Here is a 22,410-nt window from a genome sequence, read left to right as displayed (position 1 = left end):
TAAATGTATAGCTGAATGCTTCTGAAAAGCTATTCAGGAGTGACATGCTTGAAGTGATGTGTTGTTGCAGTGACAGTATTTAGGTAGTGTTTGTTGTTTTATTGTGTAATACCAAGAACGGAATCATTAACGAGCATGTTTGTAGTGGTGGAATAGGTGACTATATATATATATATATATATATATATATATATATATATATATATATATATATATATATTGTCGCAACGTCAAAACAGGTGTTGTAGAGCAGGAAGCACAGCAGCAGGCTGCCGTTTTTATTATGAGCGCAACCACTACTTCTTCTTCTCCATTGCACCTTGACAAATACGATAAGCTCATGTACACTCGCGTTGTACTCTTCTGCAATGGAGTACAGCTACGGCATTTCTGTCCCTCCGAAGGAAGCATCGTCCCATGCGCAATTTAAGCAAATGAAGGCAGTGTATAAGGCACAGAGTTAAACATGCCAAAAAAACAAACAATGAAAGTTAGTTTAACAGGTACGACTTCATCCGTACCACATGCACCACTTCAGGTAAGTGCTTGTGGCGACTGGAACTGTGGTCACTGTCGGGAACGACCTCGTAATTCACGTCGCTCAGGCGGTGGATTGTAGGAGCTTTTCGGAAAATCCAGGATGGCGTATGAGTATCCAGACCCATACTTTGTCGCCAGGAGTGCAGAAAACGGACCTGTGTCGAAGATCGTATCGTTTCGCATCTTGGTCTTGCTGAATGCAGATACGTATGCGAGTAAGCTGTCTGGCTTCTTCGGCACACTCGTTAAATTTGTCAATGTCAGTAGCTATGTCGTCAAACTCGTGTGGCAGCATGACATCCAACGTTGTCGTGGCTTCGCGACCGTGGACCAAGCTGAAAGGTGTCATTCTAGTAGTTTCTTGTCGAGCGGTATTGTAGGCGAACGTAACGTAAGGCAATATCTGATCCCAATTCTTATGTTCTATGTCGACATACATGCAAAGAACCTGTGAAGGTCTTATTAAGGCGCTTGGTTAGTCCGTTCGCCTGGGGATGATATTTGGTTGTTTTCCAGTGGCTTGTACCACTGAGTCTGAGAACCGAGTCAAGGAGTTCGGCAGTGAAGGCAGTTCCCCTGTCCGTGACGACGACTTTTGGGGCGCCGTGCCTAAAGACGATGTGTTAGATGAAAAAATGAGCTGCTACGGCTGCTGTGGCCCGCTGGGTAGCTTTCATCTCTGCGTAACGCGTCAGGTAATCGGTGACAACAATGATCCATCTGTTGCCAGCTGTATAAGTTGACAATGGGCCCAGGAAAATACAGTCCAACTTGGGTGAATGGCTGGCCTGGTACCTCGATCGGGTGTAAGAGACCTGCAGGCTTACCGGGAGGCACTTTGTGTCTTTGCCAGTCGGCAATGTTTGCACTTGATGCTTTACAGCAGTGGGTAACTTTGGCCAGTAGTAGTTGCGTTGGAGTTGGGACAGTGTTCTCGTGTAGCCTAGATGGCGTGCGGTGGTTTCATCGTGGTATGCTTTTAGTATTTCTTTTTGAAGTGATGCCAGTATGACAAGCAGGTACGTGCTGCCACTGGCAGAAGAGTTCTTATGGAGAGCATCGTTCTGGTTTTCCAAGAAATTAATTAGTGGAAGCAACTCTGGGTCGCGGCGCTGCTCATGTGAAATGGTGACGGCGTCGAGGACGCCCAAAAATGCAGCTTCCACATCCACGTCATCGGTACCAGCGGACTCGACGGGTGACCATGAGAGGCAGTTGGCATCGGTGTGCCTCTTCCCTGATTTGTAAATTATGGTCATGTCAAACTCCTGAAGCCTAAAACTCCAGCACGCCAGACGGCCAGATGAATCTTTCAGGTTAGTCAACCAACAAAGAGAATGATGATCGCTGACAACCTTGAATGAACGGCCGTACAAATATGGGCGAAATTTGATAACCGCCCACACCACGGCGAGGCATTCCTTCTCAGTAGTCGAGTAGTTTTCCTCCATAAGAGAGAGAGATCGGCTAGCATAGGCGATTACTTTTTCGGAGCCGTCTTGTCACTGCACCAGTATGGCACTCAGACCAACATTGCTCGCATCAGTGTGAAGTGCTGTAGGAGCATGCTGGTTGAAATGTGAAAGAACAGGAGGCGTTTGCAGGCGTTGGTGTAGTTTGCTAAACGCTACTTGCTCACTTTCACCCCACAGAAAGGGAACATCGTCGCGTGTCGGGCGTGTTAACGGCACAGCAATACATGCAACGTTCGCAATAAAATGTTGGTAATAGGCGCACAGCCCCAAGAAGTGCCTCACTGTCTTCTTGTCAGACGGTGTGCGGAACTTGGCCAAAGCGTCTACTTTGGCTGGATCAGGTCGGACACCTTCGTGACTGACGATGTGGCTGAGGAAGCATAGCTAACTGAAACCAAAATGACATTTCTCGGGCTTTAATGTCAGGCCAGCCGACCGTATGGCTTGGAGAACAGGGAGTAACCGGCTCAGGTGCTGCTCAAATGTAGCTGAGAACACTATCACGTTGTCTAGATAGACCAAGCATGTTTGCCACTTCAGACCTGATAGTACGGTGTCATCAGTCACTGAAAAGTGGCAGTCGCTAAGCACAAACCGAAAGGAAGGACCTCAAATTCGTAAAGATTGTTGGGGGTCACGAAGACACTTTTCTCTCGATCTCTCTCATCTACCTCAATCTACCAATACCCGCTTCATAGGTCCATTGATGAAAAATAATGTGCCTGCTGCAGCCTGTCCAGCGAATCGTTGATGCGTGGCAGTGGGTAGACATCTTTCTTCATGACCTGGTTTAATTTGCGGTAATCGATACAGAATCACAAACTGCCGTCTTTCTTTTGGACCAATACCACAGGTGACGCCCAGGGAGTTTTCGAAGGCTGTATCACACCATCCTCGAGCACCTTCTTCACTTGTTTTAGGATCTCTTCATGTTCCTTTCGAGCTACACAATAGGTATTTTGTCGAATTGGCTGCACAGTATCATCCGTTATGATACAGTGCTTGGTCAGTGGTGTTTGTTTGACTTTTGACATAGTCGAAAAGCAGTCTTCAAACTGATGTGTCAGCTCCAATAGGCGCTGCTGCTCTCAAAGCGACAGGGTGGAGCTAATGTCGACAGACAAAGGTGGTGAGAGTGGCACGATCGTTTCTTGCAGAGTGAAACAATCTCACTTGGGTGATGTTGTCACGGTACGCAATTGCAGTACCCTTCTGGATGTGACAGCATTCGTTGCTGAAGTTTGTGAGAAGGACTTCCTCATGCCCATGAGTCATGTTGAGTACGCCTTTAGCAATGAAAACGCCTTGTGTGAGCAATAGTGCAACAATTTGCTCCGTGATCACATCCCTGTTGTACAGAGCACGAAAGTGATCGTATCTCGTATACCCAAAGGCAAATGATAGAGATTATGGCTCCTTCACGCAAATCTACGTCCGGCACTGAATTCGCATGCGATGCCTGTCGGGTGGCACCAAAAGCAGCGTTCTTGAAGCAAGGGATCCGTATTCCCGGACAAATTGCTCAATCACGACCCGATGCGTGGCACTCTATGCTGCGACCACCATCTCAAGCGCCATAAACAATTCCATGTCGGTGGGACGTGGATTTGCTTGTTTTTCTTTTATTCCCTGCATTTTTCTCATTGAGGTGCACTTTCCGCAGTGCACTGCTGGAATCTGCGATCGTGTTTGAAACGAGTGTCCAGTTTGCGTTCAGTTTCGCCTCACGTGATTGGCCTAGGCTGCGCCGAGTCATCAGCTGTGGGGAATGCAAACTGAACGCGCGTATTGAACAACGATCTCCGATCTCGCCTAGTAGGCGTGCAAAAACCGTCGTCACATGCCAGTAGCAACATGCGTGTCGCTTCAAATGGGTGATCAACAAACAAGATGGCGGCCATGACGTGTTTCCAATGCACGCGATCGCTTCCGGCACTTGGTTGTTTTTGTAAACAAAAATGTTGGTGCCCACGCAAGTGTAATGTGGTGGTATTTTAGGCAATTTTAGTGCAAAGCAATCGCATTTGAGCACATCTTGGAGCCTGCTAGCCCTATGTGAGTAGTTAATATACGGCATTACGTTCTGGCAAATTTCGTTGATGCAGGATTGCAGTACAGGGACATTTTGTTGCCGAGAGGTACAAAATGCGTTAAATCCTATGGCCATTCACTGGGGATACGAAAATATTTCGTTGTCGCGAGAATCTGTTGTTGCGAGATTTCGTTAATGTGAGCTTTGACTGTATTCGTCGTCGTCATGTTTTCTTCATCGGCGTGAGTATTCGTGGTTGTCATGTTGTCTTGGTCTGTGTTAACATTTGTCGTCGTCGTCATGTCTTCATAGGGAGCGCAGGGGGTATTTTTGGAGTCTATTTACAAGGCAACCTTCCCCCCGGAGGTCGCTGCCGTTAGCTTCCCCGGCGCAGACTAGGGGAGCGACCAGCCCTGCCGACGTCAGTGCTGAAAGTCTGGCGGTTTGGGGAAGTGTAATGCACAGGTGATGGGGATTGCCAGTGACGACGTGGTGAAGCTGTTTGATGGGGTGACAGCTGATCACTGTTCGGGTCACAACGGTCATCGAAGTGCAGAGAAGCGGCAGGTGAAAAGGGGCCGGCTCCAGAATCTGGATGGGGGGCAGTAACGGGCAATATGACCTAGTTCACCACAATGAAAGCAGAGTGGTCGACGGTCGGCCGCGTGCCACAAGTCGGTACAGCGAACTGGAGGTCGTCTCACAGACTCCTGTTGCCGCCATGGCATGGGAAATGGCATGGCATGGCTGAAATGGTGTTACCGGCGGCGAAGGGGGAGGACGTCAGACCATGTCGGCATAGGTCGGTGAACGTGTTGCTGGACATATTGCTGGACATAGGGCTGGTGAGGAGAAGGCTTGCATCAACTCCTGGCGCACAACTTTGGCAACAGAAACGACCGACGACTCTAGGAGGAATGTCGAGGGCTCACAGCTCTTCACGCAGGATTTCTCGAATCATGTCCCGTAAAGAAGTGTGGTCAATAATTTGAGCTGCGGAGCTGAGTGGCGTGTTGTTGGGCTGGCGGTCGAAGTGGTGACAACCTTGCTGAAGCGCCTGCTCGATGAGCCACTTCCTTGATGAAGTTGTCGACCGTTGTTGGCGGGTTTCGTACAAGACCGGCAAAGAGTGGTTCCTTAACTTCTCGCATCAGATGACGCATTTTCTTTGCCTCGGTCATATCGGGGTCAGCTTGGCGAAATAGACGGGCCATATCTTTCGCATACGTGGCGACAGTTTTGCTAGGTTTCTGTACCCGAGCTTCAATAAGTTGTTGCACGCAATCATGCCGGTCCAAGCTTGAGAATGTATTGAGGAGCTGACGACGAAAATTGCTCCATGTTTGGAAGCTCGCTTCTCTGTTCGCGTACCATGTACTAGCGCTGTTTTCTAGCGTGAAATAAGCATGGGCAAGCTTTTGTTGGTTGTTCCAGCGATTTACCAGAGCGACGTGTTTATACTGCTCAAGCCAGTCCTTGACATCTTCAAAGCATCGCCGTGGAATATTTTGGGGACATGAGGGTGTTCAAGAGTCACCTGGGAAAGGCTAGTCGCTGTTTGTGAAGGAGGAAGAAGCGGCGCGGATGTAGCCATGCTGGTGGGAGTCGCAACAGGAGGCAAGTCCGGGCTCGGGCCGAGCAGGCGCCGATGGAAACGGTGCACTAGATTTGTTACGAGAGGTGGAGCTTCGGAACTAAATGTAAGGTTCCGAATAGGGGTTGCCCGCATGGGGTTGCAGGCTCCAGCACCTCCACCAGTATTGCAACAAAAAAAGGGGTTGCAGAGCAGGAGGCACAGCAGCAGGTTGACATTTTTATTATGAGCGCAACTGCGACTTCTTCTCCACTGCACCTTGACAAATACGCTCATGCACACTCGCGTTGTCCTCTTCTTCAATGGAGTACAGGTGTGGCAATATATGAAGTACGAGTAAAAGCAGATGAATTCAGGCTGGTGCTTGCAAAAAAATATGCAGTTTTAGAACAGGAAGATAGAGATAACATAGGTAATAAATGAGACTGTAACTAGGCTGATTTCAGAAGCAGCACTTGAAGTGGGAGGTAAGGCACCAAGGCAACCAGTAGTTAAGCTCTTTCAAGTAACACAGAATGTAATAAAGAAATGACACAGCATGAAAGTGTCTAACTGAAGAGATCAGGTATAATTAGCTGTCAAAGCTGATAAACTAGTAAGTGATATCTGAAATTGTAACATCATAAAGATTGAGGAAGCAGTAAAAAATAGCCACATCATGAAATTGGTGAGAAGAAAACTTGGCATAGGATAGGGCAAGATGTATGCAGTGCAAAATAAGCAGGGTAATGTCATCAGCAATTTTGATGATTTAGTAAAAGCAGCAGAACAATTCTATACTAACCCTGTACAGTACCCTGAGCAGCCAGGCAACCTTCACTAAAAGCATTGATGAACAGGATACAGAGGCTCCTTCTATAACTAGCGATAAAATTAGGACTTTGCAAGACACGTCCTGGGGAAAAGCCACAGGAGATGGAATAACAATTGATTTAATGAAAGATGGAAGAGATATTATGCTTGGAAAGCTTGTAGCCCTTTATATGCAATGCCTCACTTCAAGTGTTCCAGAGAACTGAAAGAGTGCCAACATTATACTAATGCATGAGAAGGGAGACAAAGAATGGAAGACCGATTTCCAATAGAATCGGGGCAACACTTGACTTCAATCAACCAAGATAACAGGCTGGCTTCAGGAAGGGGTGTTCTACAGTGGATCACGTACATGCCATCAATCAGGTAATTTGGAAATCAGAGGGGTACAGTCAGCCTCTCCATATGACTTTCATAGGTTATGAAAAGGCATTTGATTCATTAGAGATACCAGCAGTCATAGAGGCATTGCATAATCAAGGATTACAGGAGGCATACGTGAATATCTTGGGCAATATCTACAAAAATTCCACAGGTACCTTGCTCCTCCACAAAATAAGTAGAAAATTGCCTATCAAGGGTCAGGCAAGGAGACACAATCTCTCCAATGCTATTCACTGCATGTTTAGAAGTACAGCTAAACCTCGATATAACGAAGTGGTAAAATTGTCAATTTGCTTCCTTATATCGAAATTTCGTTGTATTGAAATTAGCCCTTTTAGCCAATAAGTACAGGTGCTGATCGATTTTGCTTACACGGAAAGAGGCCGCAGAATCTTCCAAATTATCAAGCAATAATAATAATAAAAAAAGCAAATTTGAATGAGAAAACAATTCATTGTGATGAATTTGGGAGCCGGGGCCAAATGATACGGTTTCATGCCGGGTCGACGATATCTTCACATAGGCGGTATGAATTCAATGAAGCCAGCCGCACTTTCGCGTGCACTCCACCCCAGCGGCTGATAGCGTCACCCGCACTGGGACGACGCTGTCATGAAAAGCGCCAGCAGCAGGGAGCGAATGCTTCGTCTGCCTCTTGCTCCAGCAGGCCACCGAAACTCGAGATTATGCAACCTTCAATACTAAATGCGCAGGAAGACAGCTTACATGATGCCACGCCGTCTTGGCATGCTGTTACGTCTCAACACCACAAAGGCGTTAATTAGACGTTTGCCCTGATGCAAACCACCCATCCCACAGTGCCTGTCCAGACGTCAACGCAGCGTGGACACCGACTGTTGATGGGTCCATAAATGGCTGCACCTCCAGCACTACCTGACAGCCTGAACAAATGATGAGGGGGGCCAATACCAAGTGCTACCGAACAACGACGGCGACCTTGGATTCGCAGGTTGCTATCCTGCCGCACATTCCATACCATCGGGCTTCGGAGGCGGGGTTACTGCGGAGCTTGCGATAGCATGGGCGTGGCATTCTAATAAATTCGACGATTGTCATTTGCTGCTAGACAGTATTCAGATTCCCTAGTCGGTTTGCGTAGGGAAAAGACGGTATTAAAAGCGAATACTTTTCGTGCCGTATGGCAGAGGGTCCTATTGTGAACTCAGACGTTTAACTTGCTCCTGCATGCAGTGGGCTTCCATAACTGAAGCCGTGTAACTAAGCCAATAAACGCTTTTTCCTTCATTCCTTCCACTGGATCCGACGTACTCGTCGATGGGCTTGGTGGATTCCTTGCCCTAATGCCACCCTAAGCCGCAACAACGCCCATTCTCTGCGCATGCAGCAGTCTACTTCTAAAGCAGGGTGTGCAGCTGTGTACGCGTTCAGTCACGCTTACAGCCGTGTGCAGCCACGGCTGAGACACGCGCCAGAAATCGCGCCGTGCCCCTACTTACTCTTCCCCTCCCTGCACCGCCCCTCATAGGCGCTTGATGGCGTTACCGCGAGCTTGCTCCCTCCCCCTCTTTTCCTTTGCTTGCGTGGGGAGGCAGCGTTCATGCGTGAAGCCACCATCTTTCTTTCTCATTCTCACTCTCTTTCACTCACACCCAAAGTACAAAGTGCGCAGGTTCTTATTGCACTTGGACTTTTAACAGAACATGATGTGGCTTCACTTCTGCAGTCGCTCTTGTCGCATCGTGCATGATTTGTGAGATGCGCGATTTGAGAGGTGCGTTTGCAAGCAGCCACTTGTAATTCAGTCGTTTGGCCATCTGCGTCCGCGGAAATTTCCATTTATCGGCTCAGCATTCCTTTGCTGCTGAAGCGAAATTTCGTTATATGGAAATCGCATACAAATGCACTTTGTTATATTGAGATTCTAATTATAGTACCTTGCTGGTGAAGCAGCGCACAAACACGGACACAGTGGAGACAAGCAGGAATAGACGACACTCGCTGCACTCGCAACTATTTTATTTCAGAACACATACTTCAAGTTTATATACCTGCGCACCCTCAGGCGTCAACGCAAATCATGGCAAGATTAGAGGCTTTTTAATATATATATATATCGTTTGCCCGCTCATACTCGGGCGTCAAAGGCATTGCACTTATCTATCATGGTGTGCAATCATGAGTGCAATGCCTTTGACGCCCGAGTATGAGCGGGCAAACGATATATATATATATTAAAAAGCCTCTAATCTTGCCATGATTTGCGTTGACGCCTGAGGGTGCGCAGGTATATAAACTTGAAGTATGTGTTCTGAAATAAAATAGTTGCGAGTGCAGCGAGTGTCGTCTATTCCTGCTTGTCTCCACTGTGTCCGTGTTTGTGCGCTGCTTCACCAGCAAGGTACTATGATCACTCACCAACTAGCCCAACTTTCCACGTTACTGAGATTCTAATTACATGGTGTTCTATGGACAATAGGTTATAAAAAGTTAAATACTTTGTTATGTCGAGATTTTTGTTATATTGAAGTTCATTATATCAAGGTTTGACTGTGTTCAAGCTATTAGTCTTGAAAGGCTTAGGAGTGAGGATCAACGGCGAATATCTTGACAACCTTCCGTTTGCAGATTACATTGTCCTGTTCAGCAACACAGGGGATGAGTTGCAACAAATGATTGAGGACCTTAACTGAGAAAGTTTAAGCATAGGGATGAAGATTAATATGCAGAAGACAAAGGTAACGTTCAATAGCCTGACAAGGAAACAAGAATTCGTGATTGCCAGTCAGCCTCTAGAGTCTGTGCAGGAGTACATTTAGGTCAATTACTCACAAGAGAACTTCCTCGTAAGAAGGACATTTACAGAACAATAAAAAATGGGTTGGAGTGCATACGACAGGCATTGCCAAATTCTGGCTGGCTGCTTGAGAAAAATTAATGGAGCTGGGTAGGCTATGTAATGCGTCGGGCAGATAACTGGTGGAAGTTCATGGTTATATTGCGCTTAGTTTTACAGTGACGATATTAAGTGAAGGACAGGACGTGGATGTACGTAAGTCCACATTCTGTCCATCACTTAATATCGTCACTGTAAAACTAAGCGCAATATAACCATGAACGTTCACCAACTAGCCCCCTTCATTGCTTTACTAACTGGTGGAATATTAGAGTTACAGAATGGGTGCCAAGAGAAGGTAAGTGCAGCCGAGGATGGCAGAAAACTAGGTGGGGTGATGAAATTATAAAATTTGCAGTTGCGAGTTGGAATCAGCTAGCACAAGACATGGGTGATCGCTGGGAGAGGCCTTTGTCCCACAGAGGACATAAAAATAGGCTGATGATGACATATAAGCTGATATGTCGTATGAATGTTGACTCTAGCGACGCAAGTCGCTAGAGTCACTTTCACTTGGGCAGGACAGATGAGAGCTGTCCTGCCCAAGTGTTCTACTTCCGCATCTAAACCTTTGGACGCTCGAAAGCACTTGCGTGGCAGCATGTATATATTGAAGAGCTATGATAGTGATGAACGCACCCCACAGCTAGGTTACATGAGAGCATCTGCCCTTTGTATTTGCGTCTCTGTTTGGTGGTGAAACTCCAACTACTAGCCACCGCAAAAACTGGGGTGAAAATGTCAAAGAAAACCATTTGCTTTAATAGAAGTGGAGCTGGGCAGGTCATGTGATCTGTAGAACAAATAACCTGTCATCTGTTAATAGAAAGGGTGCCAATTGAAAACAAATCTAGTGAAAGGCAGCAGAGAAATTATAGGACTCCTTTTTGCTTTACTAAGAATTATTTTTCTTTACAACCTATGCAGATCTCACAATTGTTCCTGTCTCAAAGGCCACTGGTAGTGTGTCTTCTGAAGAAATTGTGTCGGCTATTCGTCCTGAGACTTGCTTGATCACCATCATGCTGGCAAACAATGAAACTGGAATAATTCAGGTAAGATTTTGCAGCACTTCAAGACCTAAGTCAATATGTAAACTGTGATAGCTTAATCAGTTTCACTGTGCCAAATTTTTTGCTCAAATTGTGAATTTTTGCATTAACTCGAACCATAGATCTTGCAGTCAAAGTACGCAACTTTTTAAAATTTACATGGTAGTTGTCATTTCCAAAGCTCATGCATAGTAAATTGTGCATTATGAATGGGTGTGCGAGTGAGCAGGGCCACGTGGAGTATTGCTCCATCTCAGCTTGCTCTTTTATTGGTGGAGAATAATATCTTTAAGTAACTATGTACCACATTTACTCGAAAATAGGTCGAGCACGAATATAGGTCGACCTCTATATATTGTACTCTCCGAGAAATTTAAAAAAAAATTATTTGAATATAGGTCGACCCCTTACAATCGAGGGCAACTCTAAATGTGCGTTACCATATCGTCATCCGCATTTCAAAATGGCTGCCTCGTATGTGCTAAGAGCTTAGCTGCTCTAGCTTCCTCCATGTGCTCAGGCCCCGCACGCTCTCAAGTTAAAAAAATGGCCACAGAGGGCGAAAAAATTGACTGCGTGGCGCTGCTAAAAAAACAGGCATAGTACACCAGTTAAAAAGCTTCCCCCGTGAGCGCAATATCTCCTGCTAGAGGCGCCGTAGTAAGCGCAGTTTTAATCTACAAACTTTCTTCAGCAATAAACGAAGCATTTTTATTACATGATAAAAAGTACAAAATTATCATTTCTAATTATACTTTGTACTCTTTATTACTAACTTTGTTGTTTTTTGCCCTTATATATAAAAAATAGCGTTCAGCATCATCAACCTCCCACGTGAGCTCTGGCCTAGATTTTAAATTTTTATCGGTATGTTCGCATGCACGGCAGGCATTCATTGGTTCATACATTGGTTCCTTATTTTGTGCTAACAGCAATTTATTGTGCCTTGATACCTCGCATTATTTAACTTTGGTTGAAGAGACGTGTTGTGAGCGGAGATGTAAGCCTGAAAGTTAGGGTTCAGTCATGAGCCAAGTGGAACACATCTGCATCGAAATGGGAGCCGGATCCTACTGCAACTGGGGACGGCAATACTGGTGAGTCATTTAACATCACTGCTTCAATCGCTATGCAATATATTCATCTCATTAACCTACAGGCAGAGAGAAGTTAATGAACTAGATGCTGCATTACATATGGGCAGTCGGGACCCTCCGTTGCTGTTTCCAACCATCGTTATACACACATTCATGTAAGAGAGAGCAATATCAGAACGCGAGTCACATTTTTCTGAGTAGCCTTATCAATATATTTTTTTTCGAGTCCACCGGCAACTTCTTTCGTCCACAAAACCGAATAACCCTTTGATAAACGGAAGCAAAAGTACTGAATTTAACGTATCAAACAGTTTCACGCATGATAATTCACCCACATTTCTTACCTGTTGGTTCCAAATGTTCCTGCTGTTCAGTTTGGTTTACCTGAGGACTTTATTTTTGCAGCAGTGAAGCAGTGCATCGTGTTCATGCAGAAAAAGAATGCATCATTTCTAATAGCTTCATGTCTTTTCATACATTTGCTTGTAAAACCAGCAGTGTGATCTCTTGTAGTGCGTAAATGAGCGCAAGAATGTTCTGATTTGTGATCCTAATAATACTTAAGCTGTTGACACACGTTGTAGACTGGCAGACATCAATTTTATGGGCAGTAGCAATATTGCTGCTTAAACACCCTAGACATGCTGCTTAAACACCCTAGAACAGTGTACATTTGCATGTGTTCTGCTGTCGCAAATCATTACAGTATATATGTCACCTTTTTGCATTTCATATTGCAAAATTGTCTCCTTTTTATTCAATTTTGATGCAGTCAAAATTTCTGTTCCAGACGTGCAATAAAAAGGACGGCACCAGTGTAAAGCAACGCACTCCACGCGCTAAAGGGAAGCTACTGGCAGCCTGCGACAAGAAGGCCATTGTGTGGACTTTTGCTGCTCCTACAAGGTAGACAAAACTGAGTTATGAAATAAATATGCTTGATATATGCTGTATTGGCTTGCTAGTCTTGAGATACAAGTCATTTGCTTGTAGCAGATGATATGAATGTTTGTTCATATTTATGGTTCAGCATAGTTGGTTAAAACATAAAAGAAAACACTACATGAGTTTGGCTAATCTGTAATCGAGATACAAGTCATTTGTTTGTAGCAGATGATATGTATGTTTGTTCATATTTACGGTTCAACATAATTGGTTAAAACATAAAAGAAAACACTACATGAGTTTGACTAAACTGTGCTGTATCTCATGTGTTACTGTTTGCTCCAACAGAGTCTGCACCAAGCACATCTTGGTCCTCAGCACAGGAGCCCCCGTCTGCACCAACAGGAAGGGGCTGGAGTCGAATTCGCAAGCCTTTACACCACAAACAAAGAAGCCATTCCAGAAGTATTTGGATTAAATATCAAGTCTATGGACGACTGTGTCAAGAGTGAAAATAGCCTCAGCCATCATTCCACTAGCATGGATATTGGCCGAGTTATCCAGGTACCTCAACAACAAAAATTCTGCATCTTCAAATGTACCTGCAACCTCTGAACAAGCACGGATGATGCTGGCCAAGAGTTCCGTCAGCTTGCCCTTCCTTAATCAGCTTCCCGGCCTTGTCAAATTCCATTTGTGCCAAGCATAAGTTTTTTTCAATGAATGCAAGCTTTTTCATTCCACATTGTTGTTAGAGATCATTCCTCTTCCTTATCCAAACATAAAGCTCAACCGATTCCTTTCTCATACCTAATACCAGTCACTGTCTACTAGCATAACGTATCTGTAGCAGTATTTTCTACTTTATGTTGCCATGTGCTATTCCTCTCCTGAAATAGCTGATGCTGCATCGGCGTGTGTCTTGCATTAACCTTTGCACCGTGCGCTGTGTAGCATTTAACTTTTCTTAATGTTTTTGGCTTTCATTGCTTGCAAGGTAGAGCAGCTTCTTTCTTGAATGCAAGCTTTCTCATTCCCATATTTAATTCCTAGTCTCGTTCAGGATTGCTATTCTTGCTTGATAGCATGTGTTTTTGCTCAAGCTACGTTGAAGTGACTGATTGCAGAATCTGGTTTCACTGCTGTCTAACTTGGTACTAGTCGCCATGTTACGTTTCTCGTGTGTGGGAGCCTGGTCAGTTGCATTGGCAAACAGTCTCTCGAGGTAAGCACCTGCTCCTGCAGTCCGTACAGCGACATAGACTCCAAATTTACACGTACCATGATTGGTGCTCCCCGTTCCGTCCTTTCCTGCTGTAGCCATGTGCAAATTTTGCTTGTGGTGTTCCTCGGCCATGATTTGGCATCAACGGAGACTATCATACGTGGTTACCTGGTCCGAAGTGTATGAAGTTGATATCCACACGGATGGAAAGGCCTGCAGAAGTGGCTGCAAAATGGTGATGCCCATAATATCGACCATGTCCATATTGGGAGAATGTGGGGCACCAAGTGTGAATTGCATATTAGCGGCAAGCAAAAGAACAAAAAGTAATGTGCAGGTTGGAAAGGAGGTAACGCTAAAATGCCGGGTACTCCATGCCGCTATATTCGCTGCGGCAGCATATGCTTGCATCACCAGATTACTTCGCAATGCAAGTTGCTCATCTTCAACGGCGACTGTTGATGCGAACAGATGGGACACTGTCCAATCTACTTGCAGTGCTGGTTATCGCTCTTTACCAGACTGCCATGTGCGGCGAAGGCAAGCGCTGTGCCTGAAGTCAAATAGCTGAATGTGCCGTAAGCAATTCGTGGTGCATGAATGCTCACTGTTGTCATGTGGATCTTAGCCGATGTACAGTTTATTGTCTGAACCTTATGCGGTGATTGAATGCTGACTCTCATTTGATAATGGTTGCAGTGTTATGTTTCTTGAATGTGGTTGCCTGGTCAGCTGTATTAGGCAACAGTCTCTAGAGGTAACCCATCTGCTCCTGCCGTCCACACAGTGACAATGACTCCCAATTTACACGCACCGTAATTGGTACTCCCTGTTCATCCTTTCCTGCTGCAGCCGTGGGCAAATTATGCTTGTGGGCCTTCATCGGCCGTGATGTGGCGTGAACGTAGACCAGCGTACGTGATTACATGGTCTGAAGTGTGTGAAGTTGATAACCACATGGGTGGAAAGGCCTGCAAAAGTGGCTACGAAATGGTGGTGCCCACAAAACTGTCCATGCCCATATTGAAAATGTGGGGCACCAAGTGTGAGTTGCACATTAGCGGCACGTGAAAGAACAAAAAGAAATGTGCAGGTTAAAAAGGAGGTAATGCTAAAATACCGGGTAGTCCATGTCGCTGTGTTGGCTCTGGCAACAGATGCCTGCATCACCCAATTGCTTCGCAATGCCAGCTATGGCAACTGTCGCTGCAAACAGGTGGGACACTCTGTCCAATCTGCTTGCGCTGCTGGTTGTTGCTCATTACCAGACTGCCATGTGCGACGATGACCGTATGAGCCGTTTATGAGCTCGTGTCAATGATTCCAGCATATCTCGACATGCAAATTTTATTTCTGCTCTTGCACAAGAATGTACACTGCTTGTCTTCTGCCAATAAATTCGCATGTTCTGTTCACTCACTTGTGGCTTGTTTGTATGGGGGGTCAGTAGAGGCTCTTTGGTCTCCTGACAATTCGAACACACCAGCTACACAGCAGCCAAGGCAATGAGGCATGCCGCATAGCCAGCAGGGCGAGCACTGCACGTACCGGCGTACGCTACCAGCAAAAGGCGGCCATATTGGATTTTGCTCTAAAAAAAAAAAACTTACTTTCTGTGATGATGATGTTGTGACCAACCCTTTGTATCTGGTGAACGTGGCAACCACACCCAAGCCAGGATGATGCTCTACTGCCTACCTGTTAGAGCAAAGCAAGCGCAGGTAGGAAAATTGAAAGAGAGCACCAAAAGAAAAGGAAAGAGAAGAAAGAGAAAGGGGAAAACACTTCGTCTATCTTTTAAAGTTTTTTCCACGGCTTTCACCAGAGCTTCCTTACTTGTTGGTCCTAGTTCATTAATCAGCCTAATGGGAACCTCGTCTAGCCCTGTGGCTGTGCTGTTAGGAATTTTCTCTTTGGCTTTCTTCCAGTTGAAATTTGTCAGCACCAGCTCCCTTTTCATCTGGTTTTCTTCCATGCTCTTTTTTTCTTCAAATACAACCTCGTCATTGCCTTGGAAAGATTCCGCTGTTATTTTTCGGGTGTAATTTAGTCGCTTCCCCTTCCAGTTTGTTTACATCTTTGTCTAGGATATGTTGTTGTATTGTTGTTGACTTCCTGCCTAATAATTTTATGTGGTTCCAAAATATTCTAGGTGCGGCCTTCTCTTTCTCATGTATATGACAACCAATGTTCACTTTCACCTTTTATCTTTTGCTTGTACCAGTATTTGAACCATAAGCTTTTTCTCCCAGTATATTTCCCATTTACTGGCCACTTCATTCTGCAGCAGCTGCACCTTCTTTGCGTACCTGTGCTCTCGGGATGCTTTCTGTCATTCGGCAAAAGCTTCTCGTATCTCCCTGTTCCACCAGCTTCTCAGTTTCTTTTTTGCTTTCCAAGAAACATCTTGTTTCTCTTTCCGTATTTCTGTCATTATTAGATTGAAAAGCTCACTATATTCCCACTCCTTACTTGGCCATTTGCAAAGTCCTTCCTCGACTCTTGTGATGGTATTTGTTATTTGTTCAGCTTTCAAATTTTCCACTTCTTGCTCTCTTTGCCAACTACATATCGTATCTTCAAAATGATGCGTTTATGGTCACTCCCTATGCTGCTATACTCTTCCTGCTATACTGACCATTTCTCTCCACTTATCGTAAATTCCTTCCATCATCAGACAGTAATCAATGGTCGATTTCCAGTTTGCCACTTCCCACATGATCTGCCCTTCACACTTGAACCCTGCATTCATGATAACGAGGCTATGTTGCTCACAAGGATCTAGCATTGAGTTCCCGTTGTCAGTATAGCCATCTAGAACCTGTATGTGGGCATTCATGTCACCTAATGGGATAATTTCAGCATCATTCCCGAAACCCTCAATATCAGCACTTATGCATTCCACTAACTCTCAATTCTTCTCTGTGCAATTATTTCCGGTCCACAAATATGGTACGCCCAGCCAAGTCTTTTTTTCCACTCATTGTACCAGATAACCAAAATTGCTCTTGACATTTGAATTTACTCTTTTCCATTTGGCTCCCTGATGGATGAGCATTCCAACTCCCCCTCTCTTTCTTTCCGACTTAGTTCTGTTGCACCCTTCCCAAACATAATTCTCAATCATTGGTGGCTGTTCTCCTAAAACATGTTTTAGGAGAAAATCAGATCTAAAGGTCTGCATTCCTCTAGCGCAATTAAATTCACCCACCCTTGAGCTAGGAGTTGCATTAATGCCTATGCCATTACCACGCTTTACTGCCATCGATGAGTAAAACAGCGCCTGACAGCTGGCGATACAGTTATGTTTTTTTTTTTTCGTAATGCGCAAAAGCACGGCTAGAAGCAGCTAGAATTGGAAGACTCGAACATCATCATATGGACGTGGAATTTTCTGCTGCTTGCAGAAATTTTGGTTGTTGCCCATGTGGTGCCCACCCATTGCTCCATGATTGCGTGACAACATGACAGCAACCAGTGCGCCAGCCTCGATACGAATTTTCTCTTGCTACTTGCTCTCCTCCTGGCAACAAGAAATAAGTGGTAAAATCGGCCTTCGCTTCGTCTCATCACACACGGTGTACAGCCGCCTTCTGTTAATTTGACCCTGATGGGACCAACGAATTGATTTATCCGGCGGGTAAAATTGAACAAAATGCATGAAAACACCAATACACATAGCTGATTCACTTGGCAGTCTGTATTTGCCTGATTCTAACACATCCCCAAATCAAACATGCTCGCTTTTCATGGAAAACTAACGTAGAAATGATATTCAAGCTTCTAAACAAAGAAATCTTACGTGTACTTGATTTTTTTGCAAGAAAATGGGCAGCAGTCTAATATCTGTTGCACAATGACGGCCGGTGCAATGAGGTCAGCTTTGCTGCATGGTTTCGTAGAGTCAGTTTTGCCGTAATACATCCATGTCGTGTGGTAAAGCATACAAACGCTGCGAACGTAGTTTGGTTTGGTTTCATATCCTATTAAATGATGCAGGTAATTTTTGAACACATTTTTTTAGAAAGAAAAAGACACGGGTTAAATTGGATAAATATCATTAGCAGATTTTGTAAGCTACGGCTCTTGTAAATATTTTTAGACTAGGCCGAAAACAGATGTTTTCGACGGGAGATTACCTGTGTTCAACACATTCAGTGTCCCCCATGCCTCCTCGAGACGAATTCTGCCACTAAAGGAATCGCTGTTGGAGTCACCATAGAGGTCAGGCGCATGCATGCTGACCAATCAAGTTTGAATTATCTGGTGAAGGTCAATTTTAGGATTGAAATAATGAAAGTTTGGGCCCATAGCCGGGACCTTAGAACAGGATCGAATTAACTGAAAAATCGAAGCAAATGGAGTCAAATTATTGGAAGTATACTATAGAAAGCATCCGAAATTGTGCATGTGCCAATCTTGGAGGCTACAAGGTCGTGAAAGTGTTTTAATTTTTAGCTGTCTGATGGCACTACATCATTTATGATGTAGCATGGAATGCATATTTACTGGGGATAGTGGAACATTTAAACTTGATCTAGTATCCTCTGTTTAAAACATTGGCCTTGCAGCATGTTTGAGATATTTTTGTGAACATACAATTGTACTGGTTCAGACAACAAAAGTTTGTTACCTTTTTTTCTCAATGTCATACCGATATACAGGGTGGTCCTTTATAGAACGGACCACATGAGTGTGTGAGCTGTGCTCTGCGGAGGCTGCTTAAAGTGCCAGCAAGGGGCAGCACGTCCGCTAGTGGTGTCATCTAGTGGTGGCCAGGATAACCAGACATGGCTGATAGGCAAGCACATGCTGGACTCCCTCCCATGCCAGATAGATGCGCAACATCTGCTGCTAGCAAACCACGCTTGGTACGATGGCGCACTGGAAATGTGGAAGGGCCAAAATATGCCTGGTAGTTGATAAGTACTCCCAGCGTATTTTAATGCGTAAGCATTCTTTGGCGAGTACCGCAGCAAGATCTTCGTTACACGAAAAGTGTAATGCCTTGTATCTGCACAAAATGCATAATTTGCGAGGTTATGACATTTAATTGTTACAGCAGTGCAAATGTAGATGATTGGTAGCTTTTAAGCTATAAGGAACAATTAAAACAACAAGAAATGTCGGAGAGAATACCCATAGGGACACCTACGGCTACATAGAAAATGCATCAGCAACAGTTGGGCCAACTTTAAATTTGGGGGTGGGCCAACTTAAATTTAAGGTGGGCCAAGTTGAAATTTGGGGGTAGGCCAACTGAAATTTGGAGCATGCTTACTCGTATGTATTCCTAGACAACCCTAATTGAGTGTTCTTGCATACTTTTTTGCAGTATGCAGCTCTGGCTCCACACTTATCTGCATAGCATGAATAAACGTCACCTGATTTGGAGCAGTTTAGGAGAGAGCTATGCACTCAGGTCAAACTTTGGCTTAGATAACTAAACCTAATAAATTTGCTAATCAGATTTACGTATATTTATAATGAAGTCTGATCAATTACATAATTTGGCTTAATTAAGGATATGATGGAGATGTTTGTATAATTAATCAACAAACAATTAAGGATACTTAACTAGTTCAAGTTAACCTCATGTGGCTTTAATTGTTCTTGGTTAGGCTCCAATAATTTAACCTTAATTACTGTTGTTTAATTTAATAAACTAACACAAGCTAATTTTAGTTAGCCTCACTGTTCTTATTTACTCTCAATTATTGATTTGCTTAACTAATTTTATCATCATTAATCTTCTTAGTCTTTATACAGATATGAAGAACTTTATTGAAAGGATGCCGAGAAGTGCCGCCTCTTAGGGCAACACTGCGGGTTGCTCCCACGTGGTGACAGTTGGGCCTAACCTAACCGCCGCATTGCAGGCTCTCTGAACAGCTCAAAGCTGACAAGGGTATTCTAAGCTCTTGATGGCCGAGTTACACTTCTGTTCAGCGATGTCCTTATCCTCTCGTGATGAGGGACACCGCCAGAGCATGTGTTCTAAATTGCATGTCCCCCCGCAGCTAGGACACTGTGAGCTAAAAATGTCCGGGAATAAACAGTCCGTGAAGGCCAGACTAGGATAAGAGCTAGTCTGAAGCATCCTAAGCTTGAGGTCTTGTGATCTTTTTATGTGGAGGAAATGTGGAACTTTTTATGGTAAAAGAAAGATTCTTCTCTCCAGATAGAAATATTTTGTGAATGTGAATAGAGTGTCCCAAAACTCTAGGACATTGGACTGTGACAAGGCTCCTCCTCCCACGCGGATAGTTAGTACTCGCGCCTGGGAGTGGGCAATGTCATTGAGATTGGTGAACAAGTTCAGATTTAGGCCCAAGTGTGCGGAAAACCAAGTAATCATATGTGGAATGTTTGCCCTGTTCCTAAGACTACTATGGGCTTCTTTCACAATGGTGCACGAGGCGAATGCCCTGACTGCCAACCTAGAGTCTGTGTATATTTGTATTCTGTTGTCGCCCAAAAGAGCCAAAGCAACAACAACCTGCTCCGCTTTAGAAGAAGTGGTCCCAGCCACCGAGGCTGCCGAAACAGCATGGACTCTGTGATCTATTGCCACTATGGCAAAGTGAGATGAGTGGCCATATTGAGCCGTATCCACAAAGCAGAATGATTGGGGCTTGTCCTTGATCTTCTTTAGAATTGCAATTGCCCTGGCCCTGCGCCTTCTCCCATTGTGCTGCGGGTGTACATTGCGAGGGATTGGCGCAACGTAAATGCTTTCTCTCGGCTCGTCAGAGATTCGATGCCTTCTCTCTTCAGCAAACACTGGGTTAAGGCCCAGGATGGCCCTAATTCTTCTCCCTCCCGAAGAGCAGGACAGCTGAGCCAGTTGGGCCGATTCCTGCGCCTCGATAATCTCCTCCAATGAATTGTGTGCTCCCAGTTGGTAGAGGCGTTCTGTACTGGCGGTCATGGTGATGCTGAGTACCCTTTTGATGCTTTTCCGAATAAGGATGTTCAACTTATTTTTCTCAGAAGTGTGCCAATTGTGCATAGCTGCTGCATAAATGATATGGCTCATAAGGAAGGCGTGGAAAAGCCTGTGCAGATTGTATTCTTTCAAGCCTCCCCTTCCGTTAGAGATTCTGTTGATGAGCCCAATTACAGTTTCTATTTTCGTGGTGATTCTAGCCAACATGATGTTGTTGGACCCATTTGATTCAATAACTATACCTAGTAGATGGATAGCCTTGACTCTGGGAATGAGGCTTCCATCATGTGTAACTAGATTGATATCAACGTCTGAGAGTGGCTTCCAACCCTTAGGCTTGGGGCCCTTTCTGATTGGCCCGTAAAGGAGTAACTGGGATTTGCTAGGCGAGCATCTCAGTCCTGTATTTTACAGATATGATTCGACCTCATCTAGTGCCATCTGGAGGCCTGTTTCAGCCTCCCCTTCACTTCCTTTGGTGCACCAGATGGTTATATCATCTGCATAAAGTGGTTGACTGACCCCACCAATGGGCAGAGAGCTATTCTGAGAGACCTCTCATTGCTATGTTGAAGAGAAATGGAGATACCACTGCCCCTTGCGGCGTGACCCTAGGTCCAAGCTCGAATGCCTCTGTCTTGAGATCACCAATCTTTAGTGTCGCCTGCCTCCCCTTGAGAAAGGAGCTCATATAGTTATGAAAGGCAGCACCCAGATTGAGCTCCAATATGGCATTCAGAATGTAAACGTGAGACACATTGTCAAAAGCCTTCTCCAGATCTAAACCCAGGATAGCCCTGACATCTCTGGTTGCGTTGTCAATGAATTTTCATTTTATGAGCTTCATCACATCCTGTGTGGACAAAGCTGGACGAAATACAATCATGTTGTATGGGAATAAATTGTTCTCTACGTGTACCGAACTACGGTTGTGAATGACGAGCTTCGCAACCTTACCCACACAGGACGTGAGAGAGATGGGCCGAAGATTTGCAAGGCCCAGGTGCTTTCCTGGTTTCGGAATGAGGACAACTGGTGCCGACCTTCCAGGTTTCCGGCAGCAATCCCCGCTCCCAGACCCGATTAATCTCTTCAGTGACGTACTCAACGGAGTCATCGTCCAGGTTCTTTAGAGCTCTATTAGGGATTCCGTCTGGACCAGGGGCAGACTTGCCATTTAGACTGTGCAGTACCGCCTTAACTTCACTAGTGCTGAATGGCTCGTCGAGCTTTGGATTTTGCTCGCCCTTGTATGCAGGGTAGTCGATTGGACTGGCGTTCTCGACCTGAAGATATCTCCTTGCCAGCCGATCTGCAATAGCATCTTCGGTTTCCGATTGCCTCGCCTCGTGGGGAACCTTCTCAATTGCTTGCCTTTGATTAGACTTGGAGTTCATATCATCTAAAAGGTGTTTGAGCAGGTTCCATTTACCCCCTACTCTCATTTGACCATCCATTGTTGGTCTTTATTAACCTTAATTACTCTTAT

At 45.0% G+C, this 22,410-nt stretch overlaps 1 protein-coding gene across 4 annotated transcripts in view; it reads left to right on the top strand.

The window, feature by feature from the left end:
- Positions 1 to 22,410, top strand: part of LOC142575140 (selenocysteine lyase-like) — a 128,002-nt gene that overhangs the window by 25,902 nt on the left and 79,690 nt on the right. For all 4 annotated transcript variants that reach the window (XM_075684174.1, XM_075684176.1, XM_075684177.1 and 1 more), the window contains exon 6: positions 10,641 to 10,768. In XM_075684174.1, coding sequence (XP_075540289.1) covers positions 10,641 to 10,768 — 128 coding nt within the window. The remainder of the gene's footprint in view (positions 1 to 10,640; positions 10,769 to 22,410) is intronic.

Source organism: Dermacentor variabilis, chromosome 3, assembly GCF_050947875.1.
Source record: "Dermacentor variabilis isolate Ectoservices chromosome 3, ASM5094787v1, whole genome shotgun sequence".
Lineage (NCBI taxonomy): Eukaryota > Metazoa > Arthropoda > Arachnida > Ixodida > Ixodidae > Dermacentor > Dermacentor variabilis.
Note: the sequence above shows the minus strand (reverse complement) of the source record. Positions and strands in the feature narration are given on the sequence as shown.